We start from the raw sequence: 12,722 nt of genomic DNA, 5'->3' as shown, positions 1-12,722 counted from the left end.
ATATATTATAGTTTCTGAGAAAAACAGTAAAATGTGAAACATTAAATTTATATTTTGTATCCATTCTGATCTATTATAGTTTCCAAGAAAACAGTTAAATGTGAAACGACTGTTTTTCGAGCGTTAATTTTCATTACTTCATTTTTGAATGCGAATTACAGCCAAATGGACGAAACCACAGCAATAATTATATACACATGGTATTTCCTAAATGTCCAAGTTTCATATGCATCTTTTGGATCCAAGAATGGATCCAAAAGATGCATATGAAACTTGGACATTTGGGAAATACCATGTGTATATAATTATTGCTGTGGTTTGATCTATTTGGCTGTAATTCGCATTCAAAAATGAAGTAATGAGAAATGAACAAAACATTTTCGAAACGATAAATTATGTGGTAACATTCGATATTTTTCATGTTTTTTGACTGTTTGTTTTTTAAGATCAGATCTTCAAAATATTTGTAAATTTAAAATGGTAAATACATTTGCGAAAATCAACATCACAGATAAGTTAGTTCTCCAGTGACCTTGCAAATCTGTTAAACGGACGTCATTCCAAGATTACAAGAACTTCCTGAACATTAATAATGAATGCCAAAGAAATAACTTTATTTTGTTAGATTATTTTATTAAAATATTTTCATTTTATCAAGTTACGTTCAGAGATTCACAAAGAAACAGAAAAAAACAAGTTCTTTCAACAACATTTTCACATAATGAATTGTGTTTTGCGTCAATTTGCAATGAATATTTCTGTTAATAATTTTGCTAAGTTTACAATACAAAGTTAATTAATCAACAACTTTTTATAATTTTAGTTTTTGAAAAAAAAAATGTATATAATTGCTTATTTGTGCATTTTTTTTTTTGGTTTGGATACAGGAATCAATGTATGTTGTCTTTGTTAACAATTGAACAAAATATGTGTATTCATGATACATACTCTGGTACAATTTAAGATCAAGGTTGATGGATAACAATGAACGTATTATAATTGCTGTGCTCGTGACTATTGTGAAAAAAATATGTATAATTGGCAATTTAAAATAGAAGTTTCAGCTTCATAAAATCTACCTCGACTTTACACAAACAATACTTATCGAGTTCAAATGATAATGATGTCTTTTAAGAACTATTTTCGTTGCTAACGTTGATTACGTGTACAGAGATAAATTATAAGCAAATAATAAAGAAAAAACACAATTTTGTGTGAAAAATTATATTTGTGAGTATCACTATAAATACGTACAAACTGACCTCAGTTGTTGATAAAAACTTGAACTATGTCGATTTTCTTTTAAAATTAAAATGATTGTAATTATTATTAAATTAGAACTTTATCGTGTATTTTGTTACTTTTGGGTATAAATTATATAAAAATTATATTTTTGCATAATTGTACACCGATACCTCGCATAGTGCGGCTTAGATCAGTCATTTTGAGGAAAATTTCAGTCAAGTCTCTTATTTCTATTTCATTTAGTTCCTCAATTAGTCCGGTTTCAAACAGTCCAGGATATTAGCGGAAACTATTACCCGCACTATGCGAGGATTTTCTGTATTCCTATTTTGCAAAATTCGTAATATTTATATGATTCTAAAATGTAAACTCTTTGAGTATGAAAATTAGTAATTGAGCAACAACGATTGTAGAATTTAAATCAATTAGCGACGAGTTTGCATATCAATCTGAGCATATTTTCTATACTACGATAAATTTGCAAAATTTTAATCAAAATCGCGTTAGCCTCGAGTGTTTTCATTCGCGTTCCGGTGAATTATTTTTGGGATGAAATAACAATTTTTCGGAGTGTGTAATTTAAAAGTGCGGCGTGTTAATAAATTAAATTAATCTTGCTTGTCCCAACCAAAACGACGATCGATACAATTCACGTTCAAAACGTATACAAAAATATATAAATGGAAGAGTTGGTGTTAAATTTACAAACACGCACATTATATCGTCAGGTGAGAAAAAACCTTACATTTCTGTTTTATTGTAAACGAAAGGTTTTTTCAACTTGCTTTGAAAATCTGGAAATTTCGATTTTCTATTAATAAATGTACCAAAGTTATATCATTTAATTTCAATTTAAATACGCAACTTCCAGATTTTATTAGGTTTTTCATCAAGAAAAAACTTCTTCAGGTAGTTAAACGTTCTTGCAGTTAATGAAATTTTGCAACGACACGAATGTGTGGAAATCGAAAAGTGCATTCATTGTCTGGTGAATGCTGCGGGTGGACAAATTCAACAAATTTTGTGTGTTAAATTGTGCAAAACTCATATATCTGAACGGTTTATGTAATCAAGCTTCAAAAACGTTAGTCGATAGTTGTTTTTTCATATTTTTAATATAGTGTGGGTTATTCTTGATCAATGTCTTGATTTCATCATTATTACTAGAAGAATTTTAAGGCTGAAATCAACAGAGTTATTGCGTTAATGGCATTTTTTTGCCTTTCCAATAATAGAGAAGTATCAAAGTCTAATCCATCTTTACAAATCATTTGATCCAAACCGTACTTTATTGTAAACGAAAGGTTTTGTAAACTTGGTTTGAAAATCTAGAAATTTAGATATTCTATTAATAAGTGTGCCAAAGTTCTATCATTTCATTTCAATTTAAATACGCAACTTAAACATGACATACTTCCAGATTTTATTAAGTTTTTCGTCAAGAAAAAACTTCTTCAGGTAGTTAAACGTTCTTGCAGTTAATGGAATTTTGCAAAGACACGAATGTGTGGAAAGTGCATTCATTGTCTGGTGAATACTACGGGCGGACAAATTCAACAATTTTTGTCCGTTAAACTATGCAAAACTCATAAATCTTAACAGTTTAAGTAAGCAAGCTTCAAAAATGTTAGTCGACAGTTGTTTTTGATGTTGTTAATATAGTGTGGGTTATTCTTGATCAATGTCTTGATTTCATTATTATTACTACAAGAATTTTAAGGCTGAAATCAATAGAGTTATTGCGTTAATGGCATTTTTTTTGGCTTTCCAATAATAGAGAAGTATCAAAGTCTAATCCATCTTCACAAATCATTTGATCCAAACCGTACTTTATTGTAAACGAAAGGTTTTGTAAACTTGGTTTGAAAATCTAGAAATTTCGATTTTCTATTAATAAATGTGCCAAAGTTCTATCATTTCATTTCAATTTAAATACGCAACTTAAACATGACATACTTCCAGATTTTATTAGGTTTTTCATCAAGAAAAAACTTCTTCAGGTAGTTAAACGTTCTTGCAGTTAATGGAATTTTGCGAAGACACGAATGTGTGGAAATCGGAAAGTGCATTCATTGTCTGGTGAATACTAGGGGTGGACAAATTCAACAAATTTTGTCTGTTAAGTTGTGCAAAACTCATAAATCTTAACAGTTTAAGTAAGCAAGCTTCAAAAATGTTAGTCGATGGTTGTTTTTGATGTTGTTAATATAGTGTGGGTTATTCTTGATCAATGTCTTAATTTCATCATTATTACTAGAAGAACTTTAAGGCTGAAATCAACAGAGTTATTGCGTTAATAACATTTTTTTGGCTTCCCGGTAATAGAAAAGTATCAAAGTCTAAAATGCACTTTGTTTCCTTCCATCTTCACAAATCATTTGATCCAAACCGTACTTTATTGTAAATAATGTTGAAATCTCACCTTTTCTGATATATTTAGTCATTAGCGAAAATCGACATGAACTTTTGGGACAACTATTTTTGTAACTTTGTTGTATTTTTTTTTAGGATGTTGCATAACAAATACTTCTACAAGCACATTCACAAGCAACACCACGAATGGACAGCTCCTATCGCTGTCACGGCGATCTACTGCCATCCCCTGGAACACATCTTCTCGAACCTGCTGCCTCCTGCAATGGGTGTCCTGATGCTCGGCTCGCACGTCGCTACCGCTTGGCTCTGGTTCTCTCTGGCAATCCTCTCCACCCTGAACGCTCACTCGGGTTACCATCTGCCGTTCTTCCCGTCACCGGAAGCCCACGATTTCCATCACCTGAAGTAAAATCCACCAAAAAAAATATCAATTCCATTGCTTCAAATTAACTTATCAAATTGATTATTGCAGATTCAACAATTGCTTCGGAGTTCTCGGCGTGTTGGACAGACTTCACGGAACGGACACGAGCTTCAGATCGACGAGGGCTTACAACAGGCACATCATGATGCTGAGTTTCTTGCCGGCGCGCGAGATCTTCCCCGAGTCGGACGCGTGCAAACACAAGCTTGGTAAAACCACCTAACAATTTCCCGGGTCGCAGGATCAACCCGAAAACGGAATGAAAACACAAACTTGATGTTACGAAACCAGTTTACTTAGATTTAGCATCTAACATAAATTACATATTTATAAATGAACGCATATAAAATATATTTATGTGTGAATTTCAAGGATATACAAGAGGAATCAAACAAAAAAAAATAAGAGGAAACACACATTAAAGGGTCTTTATATAACGGAGAAAATTTTATATTAAATATATATAAATATATAAGATATGTATGATTAAATACATGTATTTACAATTCCTGATTGTGACCAGGACTAAGTATAATCCCGATCGATTGACTTTATTTTTTTACACGAAATCTCCGCACGAATGAAAATCATTTAGTTTTTTTTCGTTTTCATTTCTTTAAATTCTCCTGAGTCGATCAATGTTTAGTGATTATACCAATGTGATTTACGTGTGCGAAATGATGGATGAGACAACAACAAAAAAAAACATTTTTGGGATTTAAAGTTACCAAAAAGGCTGTATTTTTTAAATCTCTTAGATATATACACACACACACTATTCTCTTTCTGTCTCTATATATAAATATATATACATATAAATATATATACATACATAAATAAATGAACGATTTACATTGTAAAGTATCGACCGCTTGATTCTTACTAGACTTAAGTCACTTTTATCATTGTAATCGAATGAAATGTTTGTTTTTCGTCTTTACTTTTTTTCTTATTCTCTTCCACCTTTACTTTTCGTTCTGTACATAGGCGAGTTCGCACAGTGTAGGTTTCGTTGATTCTTTTTCGTCCCTCGTTTCCCCTCTCATAACGAGCACTTTGCAAGGAAACCTTAACGCAATAAGTATCAATAAAAAGTGGGTTACAAAGTTGAAAGCGGATTTTTATTTGTCGCTCTGCGAAACCTTTTCAATCTGATGTAAGACGTAATTAAATTGATTATTTATTAAAAGCATCAGATTTCTGCTGATTATTATGAAATAATTTCTATAACATATTGGTAATATGATCTTTAGTGAAATGCTTGTAACGATTAAGTTTATAGAAATAATTTGCTAAATTGGACCTAGAACCTAACCTTGTGGTACATCAAACGTAATTAGAAACTATAAAGCGATGTTTACTTTTTACATAAACTAGTATCTTCTATATTTATAATTGATTGTTAGAATAACTTTACAGACTTTTATCTTTCAACAATTCCAGTTTTTTCAAGTCAGTAAAGTTTCTTAAAATAAATTTAATGATAAACATATATCATTAAATTTATTTTAATCTAATAGATAACTTATTAATTCAACCTAAATTGATTTCAACTAGATTCTAACTGGAATATAAAAATTTGAAGTGAGAAGGGTTAGGATTTTAGAATAAAAAAATCAAGCGTGTTCTTTAAGTCTATATATTTTCGTTTCTTTTGTTTTATTTTCAATAAAAAATAGTTAACGACATCATTCAAAAAATATTATAATAAACTTTATTTCCAATATAAAAGCGTTCTTTCTTTCTTATTTTTTTTATCAAATATTTATCATAACAATATCACATCATCATCATCATTTTTATTGCAATGTTCAGCACCGAAGTAGCTTAATTTAAAACAAACCGTAATATGTATAAAAGTAAAGTATGTGTGCTAGCTGAGCTCTCATAAGAGATATATGTATATGTATGTAACCTAGTGCATGATTAATTATTATACATTCCATCGATCAAGAAGTCCATGCGGCTGTAGTGCCTGTGATACCACCACTCCTTGGTGCGTTTGTAGACTGCGTTCAGCAGGATTGCGACGAGTGGCACAGACAGGATCACAGCGACAATTGGCACAATGTAGTCAGGTCCACTTTTCTTGGTCGAGTCGTAAGACTTGACACTCTCCACTTTTGGCAATGTAGAGCTGTTCTTCCCCTTGCCAGCAACAAAGTTTGATGGGGCAAATGGCTCTTCATCGCTGGCAATTGTGAATAAAGGTTTCCTAATTCTTTCAGTTGTCGTTGTTGTGGTAGTAGTAGTAGTGGAAGTAGTTGTTGTTGTTGAAGTGGTTGTACTCGCTGTAGTTGTGCTACTTGCAGCTAGAGTAACATTAGCAGATTGTTTTGTAAGTGGTTTTGTTTCAGTAACATTCTTTTGCACCTCCGTTGTGAAATTAACCCCTTTCTTTGGAACAGTTTTCTTGTGGCTTGTAATGTTTGTTGGTGCATCAATCTTTTCACTCACCGGAATAACCTTTTCAGTGGTTGTGCTCACACTTGTTTTATTAGCAACAGTACTTGTCGCAGTAACCACATCAATGGTTTCTTTAACTGTCGAACTTGTATTGTTGATTGTTGTGGGAGCATTGGTGATTTGCTCCCTACCATACAACCTGTTCATCTCTGTGGTGGTCTTTTCCGTTGTGGATGTGATGGAAACCTTTCCACCCTCCAAAATCTGCACATCCGAAGGTGCAACAGTGGTTACATTCTTCACGTGAGGGATTTCGATTTTGGTTTCGTTTTTAGCAGCATTTTCACCATATGTTGATACCAGGAGAACCAGTAAAATGCACGGGCACAGCCTTAAGTCGAACATTTTTCTTTACTTGCCACAGAAACACCGCAGGAATTCACGAGCGCTCCAAAACAAAGCAGAAAAAAAAAACTATAAAAACTTAATCAACAATAAACAAAATTTAAAACAAAATCAAAAACAAAACTGCTAATCAAAGTTTGTCCATCATTTTTTCACGTTGCGTTGCGATCAGCTGACGATGTTTGCAACCAACGGAACTGTTACCGTTACTTTCACTTCCGTCGTTTCTTCAAACAGAAACTAAATCCAGTTTCACACTTTTAATTGTATTCGTTTCTTCGTGAGTAAAACACATTTAAATTACCATCAAGAAACCCAACAATTATTAAATCCAACATATTAATTAACTATTTAATTAATTAACATATTAAATCTTGTACTAAATTCAAATAAATCAACTAAATTAATTATTTTTAAAGAAATAGAAAGATATTCAATTCAAATAAAGGCTATACAACAATTTAATTATTTATATAAATTTGTAGGCAACCAAAGTTGCAACTTTGTATTTTTTTGAACATATATATGTCTATTTAAAAAATTTAAAACAATTTGGAGCGAATATTTGGCATGTATTTATTTTCTTTCAGGAGAAAATTGGAAGCTTTAGAAGTATTTTATTATCAAAGTATGCTATGGTATTTAATAACAACTTCAAAGTGAGATCTATGGGATTTCTATAAAATTTCAAATTTGTTAAGGATTTTTATTGAAGTTTCATAAATATATAATAAACTCTTACACAGTAGTAAAAATACAGAAGTAAATAGGATGTTTTTTATTATTTACATAAAACAAAATTTTGCTTTCAACCAGAACTTACAATCGTCTAGAAAATTACCATTGGATGAATGAAGAGAGAATAAAAAAGTTTCTATAAAGTATACTTTTAACATTTTACTTAAATCATAGATCCATAAAGTCCAATTATTATTAATAAATAGTAGTCTTTGTCAGACTTTCTTTTTCAGTAAAGTTTCTAAAATAAATATACGCAAAAAAAAAAATAATTCTAATTTACATGAAATTTCTATTAGATTTTCACAGAATTTCTAAGAGTTTTCTATAACATTTTTAAGATATTTCTGGTTGGGAGTTTTCTGGAAGATTTCTAAGAAATGTCTACAAAATTTCTATTAGAATTCGAAGAAATTTATAGAAGATTTTTAGATGATTTCTACAAAATTTCTATGAAACTTCAAATTTGTTAAGGATTTCTATTGAAGTTTCATAAATATATAATAAACTCTTACACAGTAGTAGAAATACAAAAGTAAATAGGATGTTTTCTATTATTTACAAAAAACAAAATTTTGCTTTCAACCAGAACTTACAATCGTCTAGAAAATTACCATTGGATGAATGAAGAGAGAAAAAAAAGTTTCTATAAAGTATACTTTTAACATTTTACTTAAATCATAGATCCATAATTTATTAAATTAATTATTTTTAAAGAAATAGAAAGATATTCAATTCAAATAAAGGCTGTACAACAATTTAATTATTTATATAAATTTGTAGGCAACCAAAGTTGCAACTTTGTATTTTTTTGAACATATATATGTCTATTTAAAAAATTTAAAACAATTTGGAGCGAATATTTGGCATGTATTTATTTTCTTTCAGGAGAAAATAGGAAGCTTTAGAAGTATGTTAATATCAAAGTATGCTATGGTTTTTAATAAAATGACTTAAGAGATTTGTTGTTTAAGAGCTTAAAGTAACTTTATTGTTAAATGTACATATTGGAGGTAGAATATTCTTTGTTGTTCTGTTATTCTCCGAAGATCACGTTCACGAAATCGCGTTGCTCGTTGCTTGATTGTCCGTGTAGATTGGTGTGCTGGTGTAATTCCAGCAGAAGAAGGCATTAGAATCACCGCGTTTCGCGCATTCGAATTCCATCAGGATGTTGCCCATGGTTATAATACTCAGCGAGAAACAGATGAGAGCGCAGAAACAGAAGACTTCGTTCGAGGAACCATTCTCTAGCCAATTGTTGAATATCCTTTTGGCCGCTCTACCCAATTTCCTGCCCTTATACAGTAACTTATCTCTGAAAAAAAAAAATGAAAAGTTACAAAATAGATCATTCATAAGAACTACAAAATTGTTTGATGTTATTACACTTACTTAAATAGAAATGTGTGAAGGTCTGGTTCTGATGCTGTACTAACTTTACGACTAGTTGCTTTCGAATCGCCGGATTCGTCATTGCTTTGGTATGAATTCGTTTCTACATCCTCTATTTCGTCGTCGTTCTCTTCGTCGACAACGCTTGGCATTATTATGGTTTCCACTGTTCCTTCGCGGATTTTAACGAGATCTAAACCTAATCTGCAAGGTACAAGACTTGAATTAGTATTTTCAATTGAGATATCCAAATACTAATTAAAGTAATGTGGATTAATTGTTGATCAAAGTTGTTTTGTGTTAAATTGAATGTAAATTACTCTAATCGCGAAGGTCTGGCAGTTCTGTTGAGTATGCTTCCTCTGAGGGAGAGCTCTGACGTCCTGCGGATCATCCTCCTACTATCACTAAGGACCACTTTGTTCGAGTTCTCTTGATGTGGCTGAGAAATGGTGGCTATGCTCGCTCTCCTCCTCGTTATAACGCGTCCATTCAACTGCGGCGTCTTCAGCTTCGGACTGGACGACTCTGCCGAGTTGGTGTCTTGGAGCACCCTCCTGAAGAGCGTAAATAGTTTAGAAATTTAAGCGCAAAACGCAAAGCTCACAGTTAACGAACTTCGTGTACTGCAGCTGCCTCCTCGCCGAGTCCCTCTGCCGTTTAAGTACGTTCACGTGTTTGATCATTAATTGGACGGACTCGGCCAACCTTTCCTCGTGCTGCACCGCTCCGAAACGTTCCGCAGAGATTGCAGCGTGCGACGAAGCTCTGACGATGATGTCCACCTGTGCGAGGAGTGCGGCGAGAAGCTCCGTCGTCTCAGCGTCGATGCAGAGTGGATAGAGTCGATTCGCCCGTTCGATGAGTCTCTCGATCTCGACGTTCAAATTCGTCTCGGTTTGATCGCGATACCTCCTCTGCCTGTTGCATCTGTCTTTGATCGTGTCCGCGTCGATGGTGAAGGCCAACGAAAGCGATATAAACTTCTGCTCCAGTTCTTCATCGGTCAATCGTTCCCTGCCAATCATAAATCAATAATGTAAACATCGTTAAGACACCCACAAGACTAAATACTTCCTCCATTAGACAATATTTATGTGTAAACTATCACTCTCTCTCTCTCTCTCTCACACTTTAGCTTTTTACATTCCATTGATTTAGACTGATCTATTTAGATTCTGATCTATTTTTAATACGCTATGTTTTTTTTTTCATTTTTACCTTGGGCTATCTCCGAGTAATCCAAGCTTTTCCAACACCGAATCAGGAAGGTGTGGAAATACTTCGTACGGCTCCTCCTGCTCGTTGCCTGGTGTTATTGGAGCTCCATCCGACTTTGAACGACATCTACGCACGTCAGGCTCGTCCTGCAACAATCACAATTTCTATAATGTATACTTTTAACATTTTACTTAAATCATAGATCCATAAAGTCCAATTATTATTAATAAATATGTAGTCTTTGCCAGACTTTCTTTTTCAGTAAAGTTTCTGAAATAAATATATGCAAAAAAAAATTATAAAATTTCTAATTTATATGAAATTTCTAGAAGATTTCTAAGAAATGTCTATAAAATTTCTAAGGAATTTCTATTAGAATTCGAAGGAATTTCTAGGAGAATTTTAGAAGAATTCTACAAAATTTCTATGAAACTTCAAATTTATTAATGATTTCTATTGAAGTTTCATAAATATATAATAAACTCTTACACAGTAGTAGAAATACATATGAACGAAGAGAGAAAAAAAAAGTTTCTATAAAGTATACTTTTAACATTTTACTTAAATCATAGATCCATAAAGTCCAATTATTATTAATAAATATGTAGTCTTTGCCAGACTTTCTTTTTCAGTAAAGTTTCTGAAATAAATATACGCAAAAAAAAATTATAAAATTTCTATTACATTTCCACAGAATTTCTAAGAGTTTTCTATAACATTTCTAATATATTTCTAATTGGGAGTTTTCTTGGAAGAAATTTCTAGGAGATTTTTAGAAGATTTCTACAAAATTTCTATGAAACTTCAAATTTGTTAAGGATTTCTATTGAAGTTTCATAAATATATAATAAACGCTTACACAGTACTAAAAATACAGAAGTAAATAGGATGTTTTCTATTAATTACATAAAACAAAATTTTGCTTTCAACTAGAACTTACAATGGTCTAGAAAATTACCATTGGATGAATGAAGAGAGAAAAAAAAGTTTCTATAAAGTATACTTTTAACATTTTACTTAAATCATAGATCCATAAAGTCCAATTATTATTAATAAATATGTAGTCTTTGTCAGACTTTCTTTTTCGGTAAAATTTCTGAAATAAATATACGCAAAAAGAAAATTATAAAATTTCTAATTTATATGAAATTTCTATTAGATTTCCACAGAATTTCTAAGAGTTTTCTATAACATTTTTAAGATATTTCTAATTGGGAGTTTCTAGAAGATTTCTAAGAAATGTCTATAAAATTTCTATTAGAATTCGAAGGAATTTCTAGGAGATTTTTAGAAGATTTCTACAAAATTTCTAAGAAACATTAAATTTGTTAAGGATTTCTATTGAAAATTCACAGAATTTCTAAGAGTTTTCTATAACATTTCTAACAAATGTCTATAAAATTTCTATTAGAATTCGAAGAAATTTCTAGGAAATTTTTAGAAGATTTCTACAAAATTTCTATGAAACATTAAATTTGTTAAGGATTTCTATTGAAAATTCACAGAATTTCTAAGAGTTTTCTATAACATTTCTAAGATATTTCTAATTGGGAGTTTTCTAGAAGATTTCTAAGAAATGTCTATAAAATTTCTATTAGAATTCGAAGAAATTTCTAGGAGATTTTTAGAAGATTTCTACAAAATTTCTATGAAACTTAAAATTTGTTAAGGATTTCTATTGAAGTTTCATAAATATATAATAAACTCTTACACAGTAGTAAAAATACAGAAGTAAATAGGATGTTTTCTATTATTTACATAAAACAAAATTTTGCTTTCAACCTGAACTTACAATCGTCTAGAAAATTACCATTGGATGAATGAAGAGAGAAAAAAATGTTTCTATAAAGTATACTTTTAACATTTTACTTAAATCATAGATCCGTAAAGTCCAATTATTATTAATAAATATGTAGTCTTTGCCAGACTTTCTTTTTCAGTAAAGTTTCTGAAATAAAAATACGCAAAAAAAATTTATGAAATTTCTAATTTATATGAAATTTCTATTAGATTTCCACAGAATTTCTAAGAGTTTTCTATAAAATTTCTAAGATATTTCTAATTGGGAGATTTATAAGAAATGTCTATAAAATTTCTAAGGAATTTCTATTAGAATTCGAAGGAATTTCTAGGAGATTTTTACAAAATTTCTATGAAACTTCAAGGATTTCTAATGAAGTTTCATAAATATATAATAAACTCTTACACAGTAATAGAAATACAGAAGTAAATAGGATGTTTTCTATTATTTACAAAAAACAAAATTTTGCTTTCAACCAGAACTTACAATCGTCTAGAAAATTACCATAGGATGAATGAAGAGAGAAAAAAAAAAAGTAAAAGCATTTCAATTTGTATAGATTATTTAAAACATTCTCATATTCAAATTGTAAACAATTTCCACAGAAAACCGAACAATCATATAGAAAAAATGTGTCGAGATGGGATTTAAATAATTTTACATCAGCATAATACAAATTGTACAAAGAGCGCGAAGTTCAAGGCCGTGTCA

At 30.9% G+C, this 12,722-nt stretch overlaps 3 protein-coding genes across 3 annotated transcripts; 1 reads left to right on the top strand and 2 right to left on the bottom strand.

Moving 5' to 3' along the window:
- Nucleotides 1-3,688: 3,688 nt before the first annotated feature.
- Nucleotides 3,689-5,158, top strand: LOC108569090 (fatty acid hydroxylase domain-containing protein 2-like). Its single transcript, XM_017930498.1, has 2 exons — nucleotides 3,689-4,026; nucleotides 4,094-5,158. The coding sequence occupies exons 1-2, from the start codon at nucleotides 3,704-3,706 to the stop codon at nucleotides 4,266-4,268; spliced, it is 498 nt and encodes a 165-aa protein (XP_017785987.1). The 5' UTR covers nucleotides 3,689-3,703; the 3' UTR covers nucleotides 4,269-5,158.
- A 677-nt stretch (nucleotides 5,159-5,835) lies between these two features.
- LOC108569089 (cell wall protein DAN4) lies at nucleotides 5,836-7,051 on the bottom strand. The gene has a single exon (XM_017930497.1). The coding sequence runs from the start codon at nucleotides 6,854-6,856 to the stop codon at nucleotides 5,972-5,974; it is 885 nt and encodes a 294-aa protein (XP_017785986.1). The 5' UTR covers nucleotides 6,857-7,051; the 3' UTR covers nucleotides 5,836-5,971.
- Nucleotides 7,052-8,559: 1,508 nt separating this feature from the next.
- Nucleotides 8,560-10,356, bottom strand: LOC108569088 (the record flags this gene model as incomplete). Its single annotated transcript, XM_017930496.1, has 5 exons — nucleotides 8,560-8,912; nucleotides 8,990-9,193; nucleotides 9,310-9,546; nucleotides 9,608-10,006; nucleotides 10,211-10,356. Coding segments are annotated over 5 exons (1,248 nt in total), but the record flags the coding sequence as incomplete, so codon positions are not given.
- Between the last annotated feature and the right edge of the window lie 2,366 nt (nucleotides 10,357-12,722).

This window comes from Nicrophorus vespilloides, unplaced genomic scaffold (genome assembly GCF_001412225.1).
Source record: "Nicrophorus vespilloides isolate i.1.1-1 unplaced genomic scaffold, Nicve_v1.0, whole genome shotgun sequence".
Lineage (NCBI taxonomy): Eukaryota > Metazoa > Arthropoda > Insecta > Coleoptera > Silphidae > Nicrophorus > Nicrophorus vespilloides.
The sequence above is the reverse complement of the archived record's forward strand: the minus strand, read 5'-3'. Positions and strand labels throughout refer to the sequence as shown.